This window comes from Lynx canadensis, chromosome A2 (assembly GCF_007474595.2).
Source record: "Lynx canadensis isolate LIC74 chromosome A2, mLynCan4.pri.v2, whole genome shotgun sequence".
Lineage (NCBI taxonomy): Eukaryota > Metazoa > Chordata > Mammalia > Carnivora > Felidae > Lynx > Lynx canadensis.
The window spans coordinates 14,685,286-14,705,100 of NC_044304.2; the positions used below are offsets into that span (position 1 = coordinate 14,685,286).

Consider the following 19,815-nt stretch of genomic DNA (forward strand, 5'->3'; position numbering starts at 1 on the left):
TGGGGATGAGTTGGGGAAAGGACTCCTCAGAAGCTGAGGGCCTCTGTCTTCCCCTTGCTCTCCCCAGGGCTGGTGGTCCAGGAGATGTTTACTCCTTGAATGCCATGTGGACCATGAGGTCTACCACCTGGTTGCTGTAGCAAAGTTCATTGTCATACCAGGAAATGAGCTTAACAGAATGGTCATTGAGGCAATGCCAGCCCCAGCATCAAAGATGGAAGAGCGGTTGTCACTGTTAAAGTCGAGGACAAACCTGGTCCTCCCTGTAGCCCAGGATGCCCTTGAGGGGGCCCTCCGATGTCTGCTTCACCACCTTCTTGACGTCATCGTATTTGGCAGCTTTCTCCAGGCAGCAGGTCAGATCCATGGATCTGACACATTAGGAGTGGAAACATGGAGAGCCATGCCAGTGAGCTTCCTGTTCAGCTCAGGCATGGCCTTGCTTGCAGCCTTGGCAGCACCAGTAGAAGCAGGGCTGATGTTCTGGGTGGCAGTGATGGCATGGACTGTGGTCATGAGTCCCTCCATGATGCCAAAGTTTTCATGGATGACCTTGGCCAGAGGGGCCAAGCTGTTGGCGGTACAGGAGGCATTGCTGACAATCTTGAGGGAGTTCTCATAATTCTCAGGGTTCACGCCCATCACAAACATGGGGGCATCAGCAGAAGGGGCAGAGGTGATGACCCTCTTGGCCCCACTCTTCACATGAGCCCCAGCCTTCTCTATGGTTATGAAGACCCCAGCAGACTCCACAATATATTCAGCACCAGCATTGTCCCATTTGATGTTGGTGGGCCCTTCTGGAAGATGGAGATGGGCTCTCCATTGATGACAGGTTTGCAGTTCTCAGCCTTGACTGTACTATGGAGTTTGCCTTGGTTGGAATCGTACTAGAACATGTAGACCATGTAATTAAGGTCAATGAAGGGATCATTAATGGCAACAATATCCACTTAGCCAGGAGTTAAAAGCATCGCTGATGACCAAGTGACTAATTTGGCTGAATCTGGTTACCCTGACCTTCACCATGGTATCTCAGGGACATGGCTGGCTACAGCGGAAGATGAAGCTGTCTGTCCAACGGGGAGGAGCAGAGAGCCTCTTTTATGTATTTTTAAAGGCCCAGATAGTCTCAAGATCATCAGTATAATTTTATTTTTACACTGAGATGTTTAATGCATCTGCTATTTTATTTTTGAGTGGTGTGACTTAGGGATTTAACTTTTTTTTTTTTAATGTTCATTTTTGAAAGAGAGAGAGAGAGAGACAGAGAGAGACAGAGACAGAGAGTGAGCCGGGGAGGGGCCAAGAGAGGGAAACACAGAATCCGAAGCACAGAGCCCAACGCGGGGCCCAAACCCACGAACCTTGAGATCATGACCTGAGCCGAAGTCAGATGCCCAACAGACTGAGCCACCCAGGCGCACCAGGGATTTAACTTTTAATAGTCCTTGTTTTTCTCACTAATTTGAACTTTCAACATAAGTCCCTCTTTTTCTGTGTATTTGATGTAGGCCAGGGAAATCTTTCCAATTTGTTCTCCTTTCACTTGTCTCTTCTTGTACAATTACTCTTTGTATGAAGTTTGGAATTGGCTGATCTAGTTTCAGTTTTAAGAATCTTAAGAGAATTTTCCTTGAGACCGCATTGAATTGATAGATTGTTTCTACTTGGGCATTTCTCTGCTGCCTCTCAAGGATACTCTTCTTTTGATGATTAGAATTTCAATTTTATCCTTTCTGTTCACATGGTTATTACTCAGTGCTATGGCTGTGTTGTTCACGAGTGCTAATGTTGTCCATAATCACTTTTTGCCGCAGATTATAACTACACCAACCAAGGCTTATCAACTTTGGTCTCGACCAGTACCAAAACTAAGCCCCGAAGCAGGGAGCTCTGGCCCTGTGCATGCTCAGAATCCCGGCACATTAGATGATAATATCTTGAATGAGCCAGTTCCACCTGAGATGAATGAACAGGCTTTTGAGGCCATTTCTGAAGAGCTTAGGATGGTGCAGGTAATGGTTAGTTTTAGAAAAAGCAAGTAACTAGACATTCATTGAGAAACTCCCTGTATCATGTCAACTCTAATATGTAGTGTTCAAATCTGTGTGGTATTAAAATTGTATCTTGTTAAACACGGGTGTGTGAAAGCAGAAATCAGCCTGCTTTTGCTCGTTCTTTTTGTTTGCTCTGCGGTATTTAGCAAGTCCCACTCTCTAGTCTCCTCAGGTTTTGGCTCTCTCCTATATGAAGAGACCAGTCTTGTCCCCAGCTTCAAGTTCCAGAACTGGTTTATATAGCACAGTACTGTATCTGCAAAGAAAATTAAAATAATTGAAAGAATCTTCTTATACATCAAATTGCAGACAGTTTTTGATGTATTTGAAAGAACATGTGAAGTGTGTTTATCTCAGAATTCTGGTGATTTATTTTTTCAGAAAGTTTTTCTGCTGTTTGACAATACTTAGAGTGAGCCAGACTACCCTCAGATTCCAAAAGTTCGCCCTTTCCAAGGCACAGAGGCCATTCTTGTAAAGTCACTCCATGCAGCCTTGGGAAAGCTTCTTAGAAGTCTCAAGATGCTCTATGATTGATTCCATTGAACCATTTTTCCCCTTTGTGTTTCAAATTATCCGCTTTGATGGACCACAAGTATAATTCTGAAACATGAGAAGTCATTAGTGTAGTCTTTGGAAATTGTTTTCTGGCCTTTGATATCTTTGTCTATGTGAGGTTTTGAATTTTATTCTATTTTATTTTATTTAGTGGAATGTTTGCTATTTCCACTGAAAAGAATTTTTGACAACTCAAGTTTTTGTGTTGCAGGAACAAATGAGTGCCCTTCAAGTCAAGTTGGATGAGGAAGAGCATAAAAACCTGAAGCTTCAGCAGCACATTGACAAACTGGAACATCATTCTGTACAAACGCGGGAGGTGAGACCCAAGAGCAGGGCCTCAGAAGATGTATGAAACAGATCCTCAAAGGAAGAGTGTTACAAGAAGAACAGGACTTTGCAAAGCCTTTGTCAAGGCTCATTTGGGTTGTATTCTTTATTGTGTTACTTCACACACTGCTCTGATAATGACGCACACCGCCTAGGCTGAATTCTAGCTCACTTAGTGGACAGTGCAGATAGGGCCCTTGCTCTCGGTTCGGAACAAGGCAGGGTAGATGGCCCAGGTGCTTGCAGTGGCCCTGCCTCTTTGTTGGTCTTCCTCACTGTAGTTCGTGGGAACAGCCGACTTTCTTCTGTCAGACACCTGAAGCTAGATTTTAAAAACAGAAACAAGGTCATGATTTGGAGAGTATCTTAGCATGCCAGTATACCTTTTTCTAATAAATTTATCTTTTTCTCAAAGCTTTTCTCGTCAGAAAGAACTGATTGGACCAGACAGCAGCAAGAGCATCTCTCACAACTGAATGTCCTTGAAAAGCAGCTTCGGGACGCTCAAACTAAGAATGAGTGTAAGTTCGAACGGCTGGGAGCTTTGTAATCTGAATACCGTGACTCAGTATCTCTTGACCTCTATGAGTAAATCTTGCCCCTATGTTTTTGGTTGTTTTGTTTTGTTTTTAATTAGATGACCAGACTTGGGTCTGCAAGGCAGTGGTAAGTAATAGTCTCATATCAGAAAGGGTGCTTTGCTTCAGGACTGGTCATAAACAAGTGATTGAACTGGTTGCTGAACCTTTTAATACTGCTTTGAAAATGAAGTGTCTTGAAATCATAAGATGAATAATATTTTGACAGTGAGAAAATAAAGAATAACTATGTATTTGTATATGTCCATAGAGGTGGGAGTATCATTTGATTCCCAATTTTTTGCAGCTTATTTCTCCTTTCATCAAAGTGTTTGCAGCAGTTTGTAATAAAGCTAAAACAAAAGGCGGCCATTATGTTTTCTTTGATCTAAAGAGTTACTTGATGTCACCTCCAATTGGAGTTTTCTTAGAAGACCAGCAGTGTTTAACCCATTTTGGAATGTTCTGGTGTATCACCAAAGGGTTTTCAATAGGATTAGGTCACTTAAAATATGTTAAATCTGTTGATTTTTTTCTCCCTTATATTAAAAGTTGCCATACACATGCCTCAGGAGAAAGTGGAACAGTCAAGTGACCTGCAGATCAGGGACAGATGTTAACCCTTTACTTTTTTTGTAGAAATAGACCAAAAATCATAAACGAGGAGGAATAAAATAGAAATCTCTGTGCTCCTAGGTACCTACCACTTGGTTGTTCAACATCTTAAGATTGGTCTCTCCAACTTGTTTTTGCTGTTTGTGTGAAAATATCCATCCAACCTCTTTGTCTACTTTGTTAAAAAAAAATGTGTGTGTGTGTGTGTGTGTGTGTGTGTGTGTGTGTGTGTGTGTGGTGTGTGTGTGTAAAGAAACCTGTTGAGAATGTATTTTGTTTTGTTTTTTAGTTTTGAAAAGTGAGGTGCATGACCTGCGAGTAGTTCTTCACTCTGCAGACAAGGAGCTGTCTTCCGTGAGGCTGGAGTATAGTTCGTTCAGAGAGAGTCAGGAGAAAGAGCTGAGTAGCCTCTCTGATCGACACGCGCACACACAGCTCCAGCTGGATAGCGTCAGGTAGAGTTGTTCTGTTATGCTGTCCAGTTGCCTGGTTGGGGCCTGCAGTCCAGGACTGCTCGCCGTGCAAGTGCTATAAACCCAACTCAAACTAGTTAAACCAAAAGGTAAATTACTGGCTCACAATAACGGGGAGGCCTAGAGGTGATTTTGGTTTCAGGGGCAAACTAGACCGAGTCTCAAAAGATACTGTCAGTGCACATTTCTCTCTGTCTCTGTCTCTCTGTCTCTGTCTCTCTCAGTTCCTTCTCTGCTTCCCTCATTATGTTGCCCTTACTCAGTCCTACTATTGAGAGCCTTCCTCTCTGTGACGGGGAACAGATCGCCTCAGACCGCTGCATATTCTCTTAGCATAATGACCCCTGTGATGAAACCCTCTGTCCCAGAAGGCATGTATCAATCCTAGGGAAAATCTGAATTGGTTTTGCTGGAGTCCTCTGCTTACCTGCGGACCAGTCACTTCCCACGGGTTTGAGGTGATATAGGCCCAACATAGGTGATGCACCTTTTCCAGAGGGAGAGGTATGCTCTTATTAGAAGAAGGGACAGTACAAGGTAGAACAGATCAGTAGTTGTCACTGTTGTCCACAGTAACTTGTCAGAGGCTGGCAGGAGTCAGTGTTGGTAATCTTGAAATAAAGGAATGACAGATGTAAGGGGTTTGTTTTTACTACTCTTTTCCTTGCCAATTTCAACCTTTTATAAAATCATTTTGTGTTTTGGTTGCCATTGTATGGGTCCGTGGCAATAATTTAATAATGGACATTTGTCACGTGATGCTGTGAGCATGATACACGTTGCAAAGGTTTAAATCTGCAGTTTTTATGTGTTTTCCACACGAGGAATTAAAATAGAGGAAGAACATTTGAGATCTGCAGACCGGATTCATCCATAAACATGTTTTTGCTGGATCTTCCCAGTGTGGTTTTTAAAAAGTTTAGCATAGGGGCGCCTCAGTGGTTCAGTTGGTTGGGCATCTGACTTGGGCTCGGGTCATGATCTCATGGTTTGTGAATTCGGGCCCCGCCTTGGGCTCTGTGCTGACAGCTTGGAGCCTGGAGCCTGCTTCGGATTCTGTGTTTCCCTCTCCCTCTGCCTGCCTCTGTCTGTCTGTCTGTCTGTCTCTCTCTCAAAAATAAACATTTAAAAAAAAAGTTTCGCATTGCTTTTTTTTTTTTTTTTTTTTTTTTTTTAATTTTTTTTTTTCCACGTTTATTTATTTTTGGGACAGAGAGAGACAGAGCATGAACGAGGGAGGGGCAGAGAGAGAGGGAGACACAGAATCGGAAACAGGCTCCAGGCCATCAGCCCAGAGCCCGACGCGGGGCTCGAACTCACGGACCGTGAGATCGTGACCTGGCTGAAGTCGGACGCTTAACCGACTGCGCCACCCAGGCGCCCCTCGCATTGCATTCTTAAGATTGAGAGCTTTCTTATAAAAATCCATCTTTCAGCATCCCCTGAAATCCCATCCCTGCCCCCTGAATGACTCCTTTCCCGTGAGTTGGGCGGGCGCTGTCAGCCTCCACTGCCCGTTTCCCCAGCATCGAGTTGCCATTTGTCATCCCTGGTGCACTGTTGTTTTTTTCTTACCAGGCATTTGTGGGTTTTTTTTTTGTTGTTGTTGTTTTAATCTTTATTTATTTATTTTTTTTAATTTTTTTTTTTTTTAACGTTTATTTATTTTTGAGACAGAGAGAGACAGAGCATGAACGGGGGAGGGGCAGAGAAAGAGGGAGACACAGAATCGGAAGCAGGCTCCAGGCTCCGAGCCATCAGCCCAGAGCCCGACGCGGGGCTCGAACTCACGGACCGCGAGATCGTGACCCGGCTGAAGTCGGACGCTTAACCGACTGAGCCACCCAGGCGCCCCTTAATCTTTATTTATTTTTGAGAGAGAGAGAGAGCGAGCGAGCGAGAGAGTGAGCATGAGCAGGGGAGGAACAGAGAGAGAAGGAGACATAGAATCCGAAGCAGGCTGCAGGCTCTGAGCCATCAGCACAGAGCCCCATGCGGGGCTTGAACCCATGAACCGTGAGATCATGACCTGAGCCAAAGTCGGACGCTTAACCGACTGAGCCACCCAGGCGCCCCACCAGGCATTTGTTTTTAACATCTGAATCACCGACCCTGATCTTGGCTGTGTCATAAATGAACTTTGTGTGCGTTTTTTGGAAAGGTCACTCCACTTATCTCGTTGGATTTTAATTTCCTCATGTTTATAAGTCATTTGAACCAGATCTAAAATATTAAGAATCCACTATATTTGACTATGTACTTAAATTCTGTCCTAAAAATAGCGAGTACTTCTTTGCTTTTTAAATTTGATATAATTTTTCTCAGTGTCTCAGGTTTAACTCTCTTGCTCAAACCGAGTGTATCACTCTTTGGGCTGCTTATACTCCATGGCCCCACAGGTGGTGAGAAGGCCCCTGAGTGAAATAGCCCAATACCGCTATGTGTTCCTTGAATCATTTGGCTGCTTTCTATACACAGTTTGTATCATAAATACACACATCTCTCCTCTGGTCTATTGTCTGTATGCCTCTCTTTAGCAATTGATTTATACCACTTTGGTTTTGTTTTTTGTTTTTTTTTGTAAGTTTATTTGTTTTGAGAGAGAGCACACATGAGCAGGGGAAGGGCAGAGAGGGAGAGCGAATCCCAAGCAGGCTCCACGCTCTCAGCACAGAGCCCAATGCAGGGTTCAAACCCACAAACCGACCATGACCTGAGCCGAAATCAAGAGTCGGACGCTTAACCGACTGAGCCACCCAGACACCCCTGTACCACTTTGTAATGTGCCACTTCTGCTCTGCGTTCAGCAAGTAAAGCAGATGAATCCCTGCCTAATCTGTTTACAAGCTGGGACATCTCTTTTGGATGGTGCAGAGTCAGGTTCATTGTTCACTAGTTCTTGGCTGAGCCCTGGATGTTTGGGCCTGTCACAGCAGGTGCAGCGCAGAACGAGAGGATGAGAACCTAAGAAGCGGGAAACAATAATCACGTGAATTAAGAAATGGTTCTTTCTGAGGGAGTTACTCTCTTGCTCAAACCAAAGCCACGTTTGCCATCTTAAAATCTTCCTAGAATTGAGAGGATATGTGATGAATGAATGGAGGTGAGGTGTCAACAGAATTAAATGTACAGCCATTTCCTAGCTTACGTAAGGAAGGGTTAGGTCTGGAACTCCCTAAAATGAATCCACGACTCAAAATTGCCCACGAGTTAAGCATGTCTGGTTGAGACCATGGGAGGCAGAATGAGGAGGTATATGGCTCAAGCTAACATGCCCACCCTGTCTCCTCCGGCCCCGTCACACTGCTCTGTGGTCCATTGTGTGTTACATGTTTGTGCATCGTGGGCATCCCACACACGGTCACGTCAGTCAAGGCTTCTGTAAGTTGGGCACGGTCTGTAGACAGGAGCAGTGGAACTGCTGGTAATTGAACTCGCAGAACTACATTTGATGTTTATATTGACCATTGTAAAAATGTTTTCCTGATAAAGATTAGAAAAGGAAAAGCTTCTTGAGAGCAAAGCCTGCCTACAGGATTCCTATGACAACTTACAAGAAGTAATGAAGTTTGAAATTGACCAACTTTCAAAAAACCTCCAAAACTGCAAAAATGAAAATGAAACTCTGAAATCTGATCTGAATGTAAGTTAAGAAAGGTATTGGTTATTGATGAATTTGTCCTGAATGTGTGATTGTTCCCTGGAGCACAGGGCAAGGCCTGTTTATTGACCTCTTCCTAACTTCTGTACTGGCCCCTCGTGCCTGCCAACGTAGAAGGTACTTGATGTGTTTGTTGACTGTGCATTGCTAGTAACAATTTCTTAAAATCTAATATAACATTGTCTTTTAGAATTTGGTGGAGCTTTTTGAGGCAGAAAAAGAACGCAATAACAAATTATTATTACAATTTGAAGAAGATAAAGAAAACAGTTCTAAGTGAGTGCTATTTATCTTTTCCATTAGTTGACTAGAGTATCATTTACTATCACATTCTTTATCTTGAGTTGTTTGGGTTTTTTTTTTATTGCTGATGCCCTGTAAGGTTATTTTTTTAAAACATTCCAAAATGAATATCCGATTCTTTTGTATAAGAGGCTATGTAGAGAAACTTAATTTTTCAAAAGCATTCAGGAAGTAGCTACGCTACTTTTGAAATGAATAGCAGTTGATGGTGATCAGAACTCTGGTCCTTCTATAAATAAATCTCGGTATTTTTATAACTGGAAGGTGGGGACTGATTTTTATTTCTGTCTCTACTATTCTTTTTCTGGCTGCTCTGTTTTTCTCTTGGTCCTTTAATATGGAATGCCATTGTCCTTCTTGCCTGTCTCTCCAAGTTCTTTTCTTTGGTGATCTCTGTCAGTCTCTTGGCCTCAGCCAGCAGGATGATCATTACAGTAGCAAGAGGAAGTATTTGTTTATTCAGCAGATACCTGTAGAGTTTTTAGTACGACTCGGCTTCTCTTCTAGGCCTGGGGATACGGAGGTAACTACATCTAGTGGGCATACATCTTAGCTGGGAAACAGTTAACCATTTAGTTGTTCAAACACTAGGTGATATCCAACAAGCCAGGCACTATTCTGGTAAGTGCCAGAACATTTATTTAGAGGTAAGACAGTGAACAAAATATCCCCATCCCCGTGAGTTTCACATTCTAGCACAGAGAGATAGGTAATAAACACATGCTTATGTCAGCAAGTCCTGAGTGCTCCAAAGAAAGAGAAACTCGTAGCACAAAGATAGGTTCTCTTTGGTTTGTTGAAGAAACGGGTTCAGATCTTGACTCCTGCTGGAACGCAATGCCTGATGCCAAGCGTGTGCCAAACAAAGTTCCATTGCCGTTCACGGAATCTCTTCTGTACAAATGCACCCACTTCCTGTTTCCATTGGATGAAGTCATGAGTAAAAAAGATCATTCTTTTCTTTCAGAGAAATATTAGAAGTTCTTGAGGTTGTGCACCAGGAGAAACAGAAAGAGATAGCCAAATGCGAGCAGCAGGTGAGTGATCTGTGCTCTTAACTCTAGCCTTTGAGGTCTGTAACTCCCGGTCCGGTGTCTGGAGAGGTGCATTATGAACAAGGTTTCAGCTCTCAGGTGTCGAAAATAGGTAGTAAAAATAGATGGGCTTTTTGGTTGGTTGTATTATTTTTGAACTCTTGTTTTTCTAACTCCTGGAAGGCTATAATCATACTTTGTTGGTGGCCCCCTGGTGGAGACTCACAGAATCAATGCCTTTTAACCCAGCTTCTCCTTTTCAAGTGTTACCCGATGAGCACCATACAGTATGAAAAGGAGATTTCAATTTCTTTTTTTTCCCCCCTATATGTGTATGTGGTTGGCTTTGGAATTTAATTCTTTTTCTAAAAATAGTTATTTTTCCCCATAGATGGCAAAAGTACAGAAACTGGAAGAGAGTTTATATGCTACCGAAAAAGTAATTCGTTCTCTGGAAAAGTCTAGAGATGCTGACAAGGTTGGTAGAGGTTGAAGCTGAATCCCTCTTTATTTTCTTCATAAGTGAGGCTTTAATGTTCCCGTCCCCTGCCCGCAGGGTGACTGATAGCTGGCATTCCTGTAGACACTTAGGCCTTGTTTGTCTTCCAAGGTTGGCAGAGAAGGGGATCTTCTATTATTATTATTATTATTATTATTATTATTATTAATTCTCCATGTAACTTCAAGAGGAAACTGTTCTACTACTTCTGATGGCACTGTTTCTATTTTTATTATTTTTTTATAGTTTTTTTTATTTTGGGGTGGGGGGAGAGGGAGAGGGAGAGAGAGAATCTTAAGCATGCTTGATCCCAGTAACCGTGAGATCATGACATGAGCTGCAATCAAGAGACGGATGCTTAACCGACTGAGCCACCCAGGTGGCCTGCTGGTGGCACTGTTTCTAAAACCCATCCTGCCCCTCTTTACTAGGCTGCTATTAGTGTGAGCCTTTCTGGTTGACTCTGAGTCCCATGATACAAACTGTCAGATTTCTGGTGTGTTGTCTTTAATTAGGATAGTAAACGAAATATGCATGTCCAAGTATAAAATTAGGTATAAATTTCTTATATGCCTACCTATAATTCATTCAGAAAAACCAAAGCAAATGATTAAATCAAATAGAGTAAGGCCATATTTTAATATACAAACTGATAATAATATAATGTGACGTATTTTGCTAAAACAAAATGGACTTCTCCTGTTTTCTTTCGGAGAGGTAAACTGTTGTTTACCTCAGTAATGGTCTCCTCCTTAATGTCATTGGGTGTGAAGACATTGTTTCTCTCCTCATCAGGAAGTTGTAGCTGACCTCATGAGCCAGATCCAGGAGCTGAGAACATCGGTGTGTGAAAAAACAGAAACTGTAGACACCCTGAAGCAAGAACTGAAGGACATCAGTGTAAGTTCTGTAACCGACAAGATACATTTGAGCACTTCCCAGATTCTTCAAGAGTTTGACAAATGCTACACCAGAACAAAAGGATTGCTGTGGTCAAATCGGTTTGGAAATCTTAGTCAAAGCCTCAACAGGTTTCTGGATTCGCAGAACTTACAGAGCTTTTAATATGCTGACCCCTGCGAGGCGGTGCCCGCTGCCACCCTGCTCTGATCGTCCTGGCCTGGGTTCAGTGCTCTGTGTGCACCGATTGGGAATTGCTGATCAGAAGCAGGCCGGTTGTAATCTGTGATAGTTAAGGGTATGTGGTGTTCCTTCGTTGCTTTGAGGAAAAACAATGACACATTTTGGTTAAGTTCAGAGACATTCCTTGTATAGCGAGTGAGTTTTTCCATTATTGGACTTTCTGGTTTCCTCAAGTAAGTATTTTCTACGAGGAACTACTTTCCCCCTCATGCGCGCACATATCTAAGTTGAATGTTGGTGCTTCCTCCTCACCTCGGGTCAAGGTGAAGTTTTTTGCCCACGTTGGTCATTCCTCTGCTACAAAGGGAGGTTGCTGTTCTCACGTTTGTTGCTGAAGGCAGTTTCTTGATAAAGGTGTGATAATAATGAATATGGGGCGCCCAGCTGGCTCAGTCGGTGAAGAGTGCGACTCTTGGTCTCTGGGTCGGGAGTTTGAGCCCCATTGTTAGGGGCAGAGATGACCAAAAAACACTAAGAAAACCTGAGTGGTTTTTCACTGCTCCCTGTGGGACTTTTTGACTTCTCTTCACCATTCATGCACTTATTCTTCCATTCGTTTGTCCAATAAGTAGTTATTGAACTATTTGTGTTAGTCTCATCATCACCTCGGAGCTCAGACTCCTTCTTGTTATTTTAGTGAAAAAATAAGCACAGGAAAGCAGACAGCTCTTACAACTTTCTTTCTGCAGTGCAAACACAACTCTGCTTTGGCTGACAAGGAAGAGAGCAAAGTGTTGATTAAGAAACAGGAAGTGGAGATTCTGGACCTGAAAGAAGCCCTTAGACTGAGAATACTCTCTGAGGACATAGAGGTACTTGTTAACACATCCTGACTCTTTTTTGCCTTTTTCCTTGTCAATGTTTGTATGTGTATGTGTGTGTGGAGGTTATTAATGAAGAAATAGAGGGCTTTTTAAAGGGACAAGTCATAATTAGAGCCATTTTCCCATAGGGTAGTTAGGCCAGTAATAGATAACACTAAAATTGTTATACTTTATCCAGTTGATATGCATTCATTTGTGCTAACACCTGGTGTTGCATCCACACGACTCCTGAAACAGAATGCTACGGGCACCAGTGACAGTCACAACAAAGTTTATTACAATGAGAGGCAAGGCCGACCAACCGGGACCAACACTCTTCATAAGAGTGCGGCCTCGAACAGCTGGGGTACAGAGTTTTTATAACCGATCACATCGTTTTATCATCACCTGGGAACAGAACAAAGAAACAGTTTCCAGATGAGTAAGAAACAGTTGCCAGATGAGTTAGAAACAGTTGCCTAATGAGGTGTTTATTTTAGACTTTCTGCCTCTAAGTTGCAACCAGTGGATCTCCTTGACCCTGCCTCTGATGCTCTTTTCTTTTTTTTTTTTTCCACGTTTTTATTTATTTTTGGGACAGAGAGAGACAGAGCATGAACGGGGGAGGGGCAGAGAGAGAGGGAGACACAGAATCGGAAACAGGCTCCAGGCTCCGAGCCATCAGCCCAGAGCCTGACGCGGGGCTCGAACTCACGGACCGCGAGATCGTGACCTGGCTGAAGTCGGACGCTTAACCGACTGCGCCACCCAGGCGCCCCTGATGCTCTTTTCTTTGAACTTTTGTTTCCTTAATTGGTGAAGCCTAATTTACAAGAGTATGAGGCCTAGTTTACAAGAGCAAAGCAAGGCTGTTATCTCTTAACCTTCAGTGTCAACACAAAGCTGTTATTTTTCAAGCTAAGCTTTAGCCCTACACTACAATTTAACCCTTACACTGGTAAGTTCCTGTAACTGACCCTCTTCCCAAAGGGGAGCAGATTGGCCACTGCGTTTACTTGGAGTGGTAGCAGCAGGGAGCAAAGAAGGATCTGGTTAACAGGTTAACCAGCTGAGGTAGGTTTTAGCTAAAGTGGGTTTTAATTTTTCGTTGTTGGTGTAAATGTGTCTATTGTCTATTTTTAAATGAAGCAGTACTGGGACGCCTGGGCGGCTCAGTCAGTAGAGCGGCCAACTCTCCATCTTGGCTCAGGTCATGATCCCAGGGTGGTGAGATTGAGCCCCGAGTCAGGCTCTGCGAGTCAGGCTCTGCGTTGGGCGTGGAGCCTGCTTAAGATTCTCTCTCCCTCTTTCTCTGCCCCTCCCCTCCACGTGCGCACGCGCGCTCTCTCTCTCTCTCTCTCTCACTCTCTTTCTCTCAATAAGTAAGTAAACAAGCAAGCAAGCAGTACTGTCACATCGCTCAAAATTCAAATTACATAAAGCAGTAGATATTCTGTCATGTATCCTTCCAGAGATTTTTTTTTTTTAATAAATGTTTATTTTTGAGACAGCGAGTGTGAATGGGGGAGGGAGAGGTAGGGGGACAGGGGATCTGAAGCAGGCTCTGCGCTCACAGCAGAGAACCCGATGTGGGGCTCGAACCCGTGAATCATGAGATCATGACCTGAGCCGAAGTTGGCCGCTTAACCAACTGAGCCACCTAGATGCCCTACTTCCAGAGACATTTTAGGCAAATCCCATATACATTTAGTTTTCTTTTTCTCACACAAATGGTAACCCACCATATATACTACTCTGTGGTTGCTTTGAAGTAAAGCTTTCTTGCTAAACTATGCTATCCATGAAAGAAACAACAAATATTTATTGAACCCACCTATCATTTGTCCTTGCCTGGAAGAATGATTGAAACACTGTTACTTACGTCAAAATATGCTATCTACTTTAAGAGTTAAATTTATCTTGATCTAACAAAGGATCTGGGAGCACAGGAAAGGGAGGAGGGGAGTGACTATGCCAAAATCGCAGAGCACTTCCCAAAGGAGATAGTATTTGTACAAGGCTTCGCTAGGGAGGGGGCTGTGGGTGTTGGTGGGGCCTGTCCGGCTGTGGGGGGAGAGCTGAGGTGGAGACGGATGGAGTCTGTGTCACGGAGCATCTCCAAGAGTGTCGGCTGCATAGACTTCAAGCCCAGGCCAAAGGCGAAAAGGCCGGAGCCCAGAAGTGGTGGTGGGAGTGTTGGCAAGATAGAACTGAGCAGTGCTTTAGAAGTTCAGCAGGCAGTTGTGGGGTCCGCAGGACGTGTGCCGTGGCAACAGCCAGCAGAGTGGGTGCCGAGAGCTCTAGCCACAGTGACCGAAGGCGGTTCCTTGTACGTCTGAGATGGAGAAATAGCGGCCTGGGGAAAGTTGGTGAAACACACGGTGTATGCGCTAGTTTTGAGCTTTAGCACCTGTGGGGATAGATCTCCAAGGCAGATTTACCCAGGAGTCTGTATTTCTAGCCTCCTGTATGCCAGAAAGGACTCGAAGCTAACACACCTGCAGTGCAAGGAGATGAAAATAGACAAGGACGGTCCAGGCCGCAGGAGCACAAGACAAGAGTAATAAGCTGTTGGGGCGCCTGGGTGGCGCAGTCGGTTGAGCGTCCAACTTCAGCCAGGTCACGATCTCGCGGTCCGGGAGTGCGAGCCCCGCGTCAGGCTCTGGGCTGATGGCTCGGAGCCTGGAGCCTGTTTCCGATTCTGTGTCTCCCCTTCTCTCTGCCCCTCCCCGTTCATGCTCTGTCTCTCTCTGTCCCAAAATAAATAAAAAACGTTGAAAAAAAAAATTTTTAACAAAAAAAAAAAAAAAAAAAGTAATAAGCTGTTAGGGCACAGGCTGCGGAGCTGGCTGCTGTGGAGTCTGAGTCCTGGCTGTGTGACGCTGTGAAAGTTACACTTGTCTCTGCCTCATTCGTCACGTCGCTGGAGCAGAGATAACACTGCCGCCTAGTGCCTAAGAGGAGGTGAAATGAGGTGACACATGGAAAGGGCTTAGGAACTGACTGGCAGCTTGTGAGTTGCTCAGTCCGTGGGAGCTGGCGGTATTTTTAGGAGGTGAGTTGGAAAGTTTGTACACAGTGTCGACTGTACCTCAATTAAAAAAAAAAAAAGAAATTTAGGGGTGCCTGGGTGGCTCAGTCAGTTAAGCATCTGACTCTTGATCTTGGCTCAGGTCATGATCTCACAGTTTGTGAGATCGAGCCCCACATTGGGCTCCACGCTAACAGTGCAGAGCCTGCTTCAGATTCTCTCTCTCCTTCTCTCTCTCTGTCCGTCCCCCCACTCCTCTCAAAATAAATAAATAAACATTAAAACAAAAAAAAGTGGAAAGTAGCACACAAAAGTCACACCCTAAGGTCTTGTACAAGTATAAAATGGGGACTAAATCTTCAGTCCCACACTGCCTGTTGCCCAAGTGTGGAGGGAAGCCTGGCTGTTTGAGTGGGAGTGGCTAATAATGGGAGCTCAGTACAATTCACCTCCAGGCTCTTCCTTACTCCCTTTGTCTCCTGTGTCTTTCTTGTTCTTCTCTTAAAAAATGTGTGACAGGGGCGCCTGGGTGGCGCAGTCGGTTAAGCGTCCGACTTCAGCCAGGTCACGATCTCACGGTCCGTGAGTTCGAGCCCCGCGTCGGGCTCTGGGCTGATGGTTCAGAGCCTGGAGCCTGTTTCCGATTCTGTGTCTCCCTCTCTCTCTGCTCCTCCCCCGTTCATGCTCTGTCTCTCTCTGTCCCAAAAATAAATAAACTTTAAAAAAAAAAAAAAAAAAAAAAAAAAAAAAAAATGTGTGACAGTGCATGTTGAAGTATCTTAGATTCGAGGGGAATCATCCCACAGTCACTTCACGTTCCCCCTTTTACTAATCACCTGGCTTCCTCAGCTAAAGTATTTACAACTAATGACAAAGGGGTCCTTGCCTTAATCCATAGAAGAGCTTTTAGGTCAGAATACTCAAGAAAGGACAGACACACCCTGGTGGTGAATGGATACAGGAAGGTGCATGAGCAGCTCCCCCAGGAAGAAGATAGTGGCCTAGAAACCTTGCTAAAAGAAATGCGAAATTAAGCACAAAGCTACCGTTTGATCTTACAGCTAGTAAATATTAAGATATGCAGAGAAGGGTGATTAGTGACACTTGTGATGAAGTTTAAGTTCAGCCTGTGGGGAGGTGGTCTAGTAATACACAGCCTTAATTTTTTTGCATATGCTTCGAGTTTGCACTTTTTAGAAATTAGCCTAAAGAAATAATCTAGTAGGGAGGCGCCTGGGTGGCTCAGTTGGTTAAGCATCTGGCTTCTGCTCAGGTCATGATCTCACGGTTCATGAGTTCGAGCCCCATGCCAGGCTCTGGAGCCTGGAACCTGCTTCGGATTCTGTGTCTCCCTCTCTGTCTGCTCCTCCCCCGCTCACGCTCTCTCTCTCTCTCAAATATAAATAAGTGTTAAAAAATAATTTTTAAAAAAGAAAGAATCTAGGTATGAGAATATAATGCATTATGATAGTGAAAAATTCAAATCAGCCAAAGTATTCAGTGATGGGCTAAATTGTGGTGCATACTTAAGATGAACTCAAGCCCGCCCAATGAAAAATGATGTGATAAAAGAATGAATATGTGGAAAAGTGTTTGTGATACATCAAGTATGTGTGTGTGTGTGTGCATTTTTGCCTGACGTATTACAAACATTTTCCACATACTTTTATATCATATCATTTATATATGTACGTACATTTTTTTAGGTGATACACATATTAATGTATATCACATATACCTGTTATATGCAGTGTTATACATGTTAACATATTTATAGTGATATAAATATGTATACGTACATATATACATGCACATTTCGAAAGTTAGAGTAAGCAGATTCTGCTCTAACTTGATAGGGATTACATGCTGTGTACACAGGAATTATGTATGCAGCCCACAGGACTTCTAATTCTCTCTGCCACTTTCCATCAAGCTACTCCTCTGAAACTCTGATGGCCTATGACAATGTATCACTACCTGGTGACTGCCCAGCCCCTCCCCAACTGGCTGAGGGGTACCCATCTTTATAGCTATTTACCTTCTAATGTATAAAGGACTAGAGTCAATTGGTCAGACAGCAGGTAAGCTAGGGACCTCTTTCTAGAGTCCTCATACGGAAAGAGTGATCGATCAGCTTTGAGATCCTGGGGGGTCAGAGGAAATGTTCAGTGTTAAACGAAAGGGGTGGAATGCACTGAAACCCCAATTGGGATACCTGTATGAATTTCGTGTAATGTTTCTCTTTAGACCTGTTCTTAAATGGGGTGACTGGGTGGCTCAGTCAGGTAAGCGTCCGACTTTGGCTCAGGTCATGATCTCACTGCTCACGGGTTCGAGCCCCACGTCGGGCTCTGTGCTGACAGCTCAGAGCCTGGAGCCTGCTTTGGATTCTGTGTCTCCCTTTCTCTCTGTCTTTCTCCCTCTTGTACTGTCTCTCTTTGTCTCTCAAAAAATGAGTAAATGTTATAAATAAATAAATAAATAAACAAACAAACAAACAAAATTAACTGCTTGTTTGCTTTGGACTGGATTAGCACATAAGCAAAAAAAAAAAGTTAAAAGTTCTTATTTAAGACTTTTTAACCTTTTGCAATTTGTACATACTAGTGATTTGCAAATCCTTAGTGGAGTATACAATTATGAAAGCAATCTTTCTTTGCGGGGATCATCCCAACAGAGGGATATGCTCTGCGAGGACCTGGCTCATGCCACCGAGCAACTGAACAAGCTCACCGAGGCCTCGAAGAAGCACTCAGAGCTGCTGCAGTCTGCCCAGGAGGAGATGGCCAAGAAGGAGGCCCTGATCCAAGAACTTCAGCACGAGGTGAGGTCCAGTGCCGCGGCTCATTCTCTCTGTATACAGCAAGGTGGGCCAACAGGGCACTTAGGTGGTCAGGCTGCGCTGCGGGCTCTGAACAACTTGGTTGCTCACGTGTGTTCCGACTTGCTCGGCTGCCTCTCTGCCCACCCTCGGCCCCCTGACAACGTGCCAGCAAGTTCTAACCTCTGGGGCAAGGTTATGGCCGACTTGAATCCTCCTCTTGGCTGCTGTTTTACATTTTATTTTCCTCAAACGACCCTTTGATTACCAGCGAAGCTTTAAAAAGTTGTTTTTAGGAGCACCCGGGTGGCTCTGTCAGTTAAGCGTCCGACTCTTGATTTTGGTTCAGGTCATGATCTCACGAGGGTTAGATTGAGCTCCGCATCGGATTCCGTGCTGAGTGTGGAGCCTGCTTCAGATTCTCCCTCTCCCTCTCTCTCTGCCCTTCCTCCGCTCATGCTGTCTTTTCCTCTCAAAATAAGTAAACATTAAAAATGTTTTTTAAAAAAAGTGTAAATAAGTCTGTGGGAGAGAGGGAGAGGGGAGGGTTGTAGCAGCAACCAGCGTTTACAGATGTGAACGGCAGCCGCAGGGTCGACAGCTACGGACTGTGAGCATTGCTGTGGTTTGGGTTGGTTTTAACACCTTACTGCTTTTCAAGCAGTATTTAATGAAAGCCTGAGAAAATAATGTGAAAAGTCTGTATCCTCACACCTTGGGAAGTTTGTCTGTTCTAACCGGGCCATGTGCCCAGTTCTAACTTGCCACCTTCATCTGTTCGATTTTCTCAGCTAAACCAGAAGAAGGAGGAAGTAGAACAGAAAAAGAATGAATATAACTTCAAAATGAGACAGCTCGAACACGTAATGGATTCTGCTGCCGAGCATCCCCAGGTACCTGTGCTCTGGGGGACATGGAACGGTTTCGTGAGGGATTGCAAGTGTGGACATTACTAAGACTGTAGCTTTGTGTTTTTATAGAAAGAGATTTTCGCCAGTACCTTTTCTGCTCTTTACTTGATAAAAAGGTACTGGTGTTTTATTTGTTTCACCTGCACAGGAATTAGAATGACAGGCTGAATAGCTAAGTGTTTTCATTTGAAATGAAATCTTTATAAAATATCACTTAATCAGGTGTTTGGATGGAATTTAATTTTATTTTAGAGCCCTAGAACACCACCTCACTTTCAAACACACTTGGCAAAACTCCTAGAAACCCAAGAACAAGAGATAGAAGACGGAAGAGCGTCTAAGGTTTCTTTGCAACACCTTGTCACAAAGCTAAACGAAGACCGAGAAGTCAAAAATGCTGAAATCCTCAGAATGAAGGTAACTGGGTCATCTTTTTCAAAAAAAATCTTTTAAAAGAAACAGTATCCAAAATCAACAAAAGAAACAGTATCTTTCATGGTTACTGAGGGTACAAAATTCAACAGGCACAGAACTAAATAAAGGGCAGGCAGAAAAGACTTCCTCTCCCCGCCGACTGCAGACTACCTGGCTGACGGTCCCTGGAGGCTCTCACGGTAGCCCCATTTCCATATAACCAAGTCTGCAGCCGTCATCTCCCTGTTTCTACGATGGTGTCAAACACAGGCTGTGCCAGCTACTCTGATCACAGTGCCGCCTGACTTACATCCTTGCCAGTTTCATAGCTAAATACGCTGTCTTGCTACGGTTATAAATTTGTATTTTTCTCATTAAGAATAAGATGGAGGGGCACCTGGGTGGCTCAGTTGGTTGAGCGTCCGACTTCAGCTCAGGTCGTGCTCTCACAGTCCGTGAGTTCAAGCCCCACGTCGGGCTCTGTGCTCACAGCTGGGAGCCTGGAGCCTGCTTTGGACTCTGCGTCTCTCTCTCTCTCTGACCCTCCCCTGTTCGTGCTCTGTCTCTCTCTGTCTCAAAAA

At 44.0% G+C, this 19,815-nt stretch overlaps 1 protein-coding gene and 1 long non-coding RNA gene across 2 annotated transcripts in view; one reads left to right on the forward strand and one right to left on the reverse strand.

The window, feature by feature from the left end:
• The window catches only part of KIF15 (kinesin family member 15), a 79,186-nt gene that overhangs the window by 49,451 nt on the left and 9,920 nt on the right, over positions 1–19,815 (forward strand). The window contains exons 17-29 of the mRNA XM_030305572.1: positions 1,821–2,018; positions 2,830–2,937; positions 3,364–3,469; positions 4,431–4,596; positions 8,107–8,257; positions 8,466–8,551; positions 9,546–9,615; positions 10,004–10,090; positions 10,907–11,011; positions 11,944–12,066; positions 17,766–17,912; positions 18,701–18,802; positions 19,073–19,237. Of these exons, the coding sequence (XP_030161432.1) occupies positions 1,821–2,018; positions 2,830–2,937; positions 3,364–3,469; positions 4,431–4,596; positions 8,107–8,257; positions 8,466–8,551; positions 9,546–9,615; positions 10,004–10,090; positions 10,907–11,011; positions 11,944–12,066; positions 17,766–17,912; positions 18,701–18,802; positions 19,073–19,237 (1,614 nt within the window). The remainder of the gene's footprint in view (positions 1–1,820; positions 2,019–2,829; positions 2,938–3,363; positions 3,470–4,430; positions 4,597–8,106; positions 8,258–8,465; positions 8,552–9,545; positions 9,616–10,003; positions 10,091–10,906; positions 11,012–11,943; positions 12,067–17,765; positions 17,913–18,700; positions 18,803–19,072; positions 19,238–19,815) is intronic.
• On the reverse strand, positions 476–19,158 carry LOC115507288. The gene is made up of 3 exons (XR_003966600.1): positions 19,148–19,158; positions 2,977–2,981; positions 476–685 (listed from the first exon to the last, which is right to left on the reverse strand). It is a non-coding gene; the product is annotated as an uncharacterized LOC115507288 (long non-coding RNA).